Source organism: Montipora capricornis, chromosome 11 (genome assembly GCF_036669925.1).
Source record: "Montipora capricornis isolate CH-2021 chromosome 11, ASM3666992v2, whole genome shotgun sequence".
In the NCBI taxonomy this organism is placed as follows: domain Eukaryota; kingdom Metazoa; phylum Cnidaria; class Anthozoa; order Scleractinia; family Acroporidae; genus Montipora; species Montipora capricornis.
The window spans coordinates 22,539,618-22,543,007 of record NC_090893.1 but is presented as its reverse complement, the minus strand read 5'-3'; the positions used below and the strand labels follow the sequence as shown (position 1 = coordinate 22,543,007).

General features: G+C 39.8%; 1 protein-coding gene across 1 annotated transcript; it reads right to left on the bottom strand.

Moving 5' to 3' along the window:
- Positions 1–313: 313 nt before the first annotated feature.
- Positions 314–2,889, bottom strand: LOC138024448 (E3 ubiquitin-protein ligase TRIM71-like). The gene has a single exon (XM_068871654.1). It carries the CDS (start codon positions 2,752–2,754, stop codon positions 571–573), a length of 2,184 nt encoding a protein of 727 aa, XP_068727755.1. The 5' UTR covers positions 2,755–2,889; the 3' UTR covers positions 314–570.
- Positions 2,890–3,390: the final 501 nt, after the last annotated feature.

The following is a 3,390-nucleotide window of genomic DNA, read 5'->3' as shown; positions in this document are numbered from 1 at the left end:
GCCTACAATAGCTACCTTTAAAACACTGATATCAAATTGTAAGCAAACACCTAATTTACAGAAAAGATAACAAAACAAATTACCTTCAAAATTCTCCATTTAAAACTAAAAATAATGTTTTTTTTTAGTGGATTTTTCCCCGTTTTTCTCTTGCTTTCCTACAGGGTAGTTGCAGATTCTAGTACGTAGCTCTTTTCATTGGAAGGGTATAAGGGAATCTTGGCTTTCTTTACATTTTGTTTCATTAACATACGAGTTTGCACAGATGGCATCAATCATGCTGTTTAAAAATTGACTTCAAATGCTAAAAGAACTCGTTTAACTTTTTTAATTAAACCTCCAAAAGCCTTTAGCTTTGATAACGAGGCAGTTATTAGCCATCAAAAACTGAAAAGTTCTTGGGTGACAAAGACGCTACTGATCACATAATATTCTTTGTAAAATTTCGAATTTTCAAAGCACCATTGTTTAGAGCTTATGCAAAGCACTTTAAATATTCATTTCTTTATTCTCGGCTGTCTGATTAGAAAACGTTAGCCTTATGCTAATAAAGCAAAAATATATCACATCTTAATGGAAAACAGAAATGCGGCTGTTGAGGAAGCCACCTACTACGAGACTGCCACCACTGTTTATAGCAACGTAATAAGGCCGATTGCCATTTTTGAAATACTGTCCATCAATTTTACTCAAAAACGTGCCGCTCAGGGTAAAGAGTTGCAGCCTATGGTTACGTAAATCACACACAATGAGTTGGTTGTACTTGTCAATAACGAGTCCACCAGGACCATCAAACTGGCCATCATTGGACCCCTTACAGCCGATGTCATGTAAATACACTCCTCTTTTGTCAAATACCTTGACACAATAAGCAAAGAAATAAGAAACAAAGAATTTGTTCTGGTGATAAATAGCGAAGAACGGGAATTTATTACAGTCTGGGGCACTGAAGGATTGGAACAAGTCATTCCCATCAGGGGAGAGGACCTTGATTTTCTTGTCTACATAGTCAGTTATTATTATACGACCATCACTCGCAATGGAAAGGTGATGTGGTTTATCAAGATGTTTATCATTGATGTGTTTGATGAAGTACCCCTCCTCACTGAACACACGAAGCTTATTGTCGCTGCTCGGAACTAAAGTCATCAGGTCGCCAGAGTCTGTAAATGTCACCGACGAAGGTATAACATCAAGTTTTATCTCCCTTCGAAACTTTCCTTCAGAGCTAAACAGTTGAATTCTGTTATTCCTGCTATCTGCAACAGCAATCGTTCCCGTTTTATCACTCACATCAATATCGTGAATGCCATAAATTTTTCCTTGTCCCTTCCCTTCTGAACCTAACTGAAAGGCAAATTGATATCGATGCTGATTAATCTGCACAATCCAAGGACTACCAGTCAGCGGCTGTCCATTCACAAGGATCTCTAATCTGTGTTGTCCGGCATCTTGTGGTGTGTATGTCACTGTGTATTTGCCGTCTTTGGTGTCTTTAATGTCTGTTTTTAGTTGATCACCTTCTGGAGTCAATATGTTGACTTTGATTTTATCATCTTGTTGATAACATTGAAATTCTTCTGAATCCTTTGTAACAATGACAAAATATGTCTCCTTCCTTTCTTTTACTTCCTTGCTGTCTTGACCTTCAGCTAAGCACTTTGAGGGATCAGTCTTCGTGACAACAACTCGATCCATAAGATCCAATTTCTTTTCCACCAAGTAATGTACATGTGGCGACATGTAAAGATCGGGTTTTCTTACATTTAACAGTTCATTACAACGTCCGAGGATGGCGTGATTTGTTTGTAGAATTTCGACGCTGAAGTTTCTATCCAAGATACTCTGACAGCGTTCGAAGCAGCTTTTCAGCTGGGTGGCAACCAGCTCGAAGTTTTCCAGTCGCGTTGCGTGATGTTTTTGTTCCGCTTCATAAATTTCACGAAACTTGTCCTTCATTTTCCTCTCGTGTTCTCGCAAATCACGAATCAATTTTTCCACAGTGTCTGTCATTTTCTTTTCCTCGTTCAAAATTTCAACTTTGCTTTTGTTTCTTAGGTCAGTTTGTTTCTTAATTTCACTCTCATATCTGACCATTTCCGCTTTCACTTTGGCCACAGCGTCGGACATTTGCATCCTTTGTTCTTGTGCTGCTTTCTGAGTGTCTGTCTTAGAGTGTCGATCGTGACTCACTACAGTGCATTTGTGGCAAATCAGAACTTTACAGTCTTCACAGTAAAATTCGAGAGCTTGATCTTCATGAAATTGCTGTGAACACATCACGGGTCTGTGGATCAACTCTTGCACATCTTGCGCTTGCAGTTTGTCGATCAAAACATTGCGATGACCCCTTGAGGCCTTCAAGCGTTGGTGAGCTTCAAAACAAGATGCGCACAGAAAATCCTGGCACACGAAACAGTAACATGTTGCGGTGTTGTTCTCGTCACAACTGTTGCATCTTTGAGACTGTACGCTGGCATCTTCTAGAGCCAGAACATCAACCAATCGGTTGAGATGAAACGATGACGGCAAATTTTCGAAGGTGTATGTTTCGGGAATTTGAAATGAAGTCTGGCAAACCGGACATTTGATTGTCGCTTTTAGCTGTCTCCTTGCGAAGTTTGCATGTCTGTCGAGACACTCCAGGCAGAATGAGTGAAGACATGGTAATGTCTTGGGATTTTTGACAGTCTCTATGCACAATGGGCATTCTGCTTCCTTTTTAAGATTCTTGAAAGGCTGTTGAACATCCATGATGAAGCCAAGCAACGCAAAATGAGGGCGTGTGAAATAGTGACGTCACTGAAATCCCTGGACTCTCTACGGTCGAGTGGATAACCCCGCTACTTTCCGCTTTGAGTGACACGGAATGTTTTTTATCACATTCTAATGCACTTCATCACGAACTAACACTCTATTATAAAACCCGAAATTTTAATTCGGCTAAAAACTCAGGGTGCTTACCATTAAGCTAAACCGACCGGCCAGAAACCGATCCGCTGAAAATGGAACGACATTTTCCGATTGTAGCGATCCTCTGTTAATGATTCTCCCACTCCATGGTTTTCCTAAACCATCATGGAGGACGCAATAGCTGCGATGCTCTGCTTAGATTCTGAGGAGTGAGGAAGACTTCGTTTGAGAATCTTCAGTTAGGACTGCTTGTGACCGTTCAAAAGATTCTCTACTATTTCTGCATGAACAAAATTTTGAAAACAAAACGCGGGAAAATGCGTGTAAATCAATGTTTCGGGTAAAGCAAAATTGAACGTGTTTCCTCAGTTCTTGATTTTCACGTCATCCAAAAAAGGAGCAAAGAGAGAGAGATGAGATCAAAAGTTTAAAAAGTCAAATAAATGTCGATATTACGCGGTTTTAATATCTCAAAAT

Bases quoted from the DNA above. Each gene is read 5' to 3' on its own strand.
- LOC138024448 (XM_068871654.1), bottom strand. From the start codon at position 2,754: ATGGATGTTCAACAGCCTTTCAAGAATCTTAAAAAGGAAGCAGAATGC.